Source organism: Plasmodium reichenowi, assembly GCF_001601855.1.
Source record: "Plasmodium reichenowi strain SY57 chromosome Unknown, whole genome shotgun sequence".
In the NCBI taxonomy this organism is placed as follows: Eukaryota; Apicomplexa; class Aconoidasida; order Haemosporida; family Plasmodiidae; genus Plasmodium; species Plasmodium reichenowi.
Genome location: NW_017962182.1, coordinates 1 through 1208, shown reverse-complemented (window position 1 = coordinate 1208; position 1208 = coordinate 1). Strand labels below are relative to the sequence as shown.

Below are 1208 nucleotides of genomic sequence, written 5' to 3'. Positions count from 1 at the left end.
AAATATAAAATGCTAAACCTCTTAATGGTTCAATGTAGAAATAAAAAATTCTTATTTTAGGGAATATAAAGATTATATGTACAGATTGGTTATTAAATGTATAATAAAAAATATAAAACACCAATAAATACTTTATACAAAATAAATAAAAATATGTATATATATATATATATATATATATATATATATATATTTATAATAATTATTTAATTAATGAAACTATGTATTATGAAATAATATTTTTAAATCATAACAAAAAAAAAAATAAAAATAAAAATAAAAATAAAAATATAAAAATATAACAAAATGAAACAATAATAATGTCATCAAATAAGATAATAAAATTAATACTTAAAAAATCACGTCATATATATATTTATATATATATATTTATATATGTATATTATTTATAAAAAGATTTGGCAAAAGTCGTTATAATGATAACATAATGCACATCTTCCAATTAGATTATTTTTTTTCTTTTTTTTATTTTACGGAACAAAAAAAAAAAAAAAAAATATATACATTAAATTAATAATAATCTATGTGTAGCTCTACTTGGACATTTCACTATTCACTTTTATTATTTTGTACATAATAAACATACATGATAATAATGGTAAAAATCCAAATAATATGGATGCCAACTGATATTTAAATTTAAAAAGTAAAATTGCTGATACTGTTGTTAATATAGGCATTGAAAATATTTTTAAACCCTTAAAAAAACCTATAATTCTATTAAAAAAGGTTACACCACTTTGTACTGTATCTTTTTTCCCTTCCTTAAAATATGTTAATACTTGACGTATTTCTTTTTCAATATAATTACTTATCTTTTTAAAAAATTCTGTAACCTTAGAAATAAAATCATTCCTTTTACTTTCATAAATATTTTCAATCTTATCAACTATATTTTCTTTTACCTGTACATAAGATTTATTTAAAAGTTCACCATCTTCAATTAAATTTCGGCTTATTATATATTCATTAATTCTCTCAATGTTTTTATTATCATTTGTACTAAATGTAGACTAAAAAAAGGAAAAATAAAATAACAAATATATTACATAAATAAATAAATAAATATATATATATATATATATATAATTGAATCCAAATGAAGTTCTCTTTTTCATTTGAAAAAACAATTATATAAAATATATTAATTTTTTTTTTTTTTTTTTTAACTAACATTAAAAAATGAA

General features: G+C 16.3%; 1 protein-coding gene across 1 annotated transcript; it reads right to left on the bottom strand.

The window, feature by feature from the left end:
- Positions 1-554: 554 nt before the first annotated feature.
- On the bottom strand, positions 555-1034 carry PRSY57_0002900 (putative exported protein; the record flags this gene model as incomplete). Its single annotated transcript, XM_020114121.1, has 1 exon — positions 555-1034. A coding segment is annotated over one exon (480 nt), but the record flags the coding sequence as incomplete, so codon positions are not given.
- Between the last annotated feature and the right edge of the window lie 174 nt (positions 1035-1208).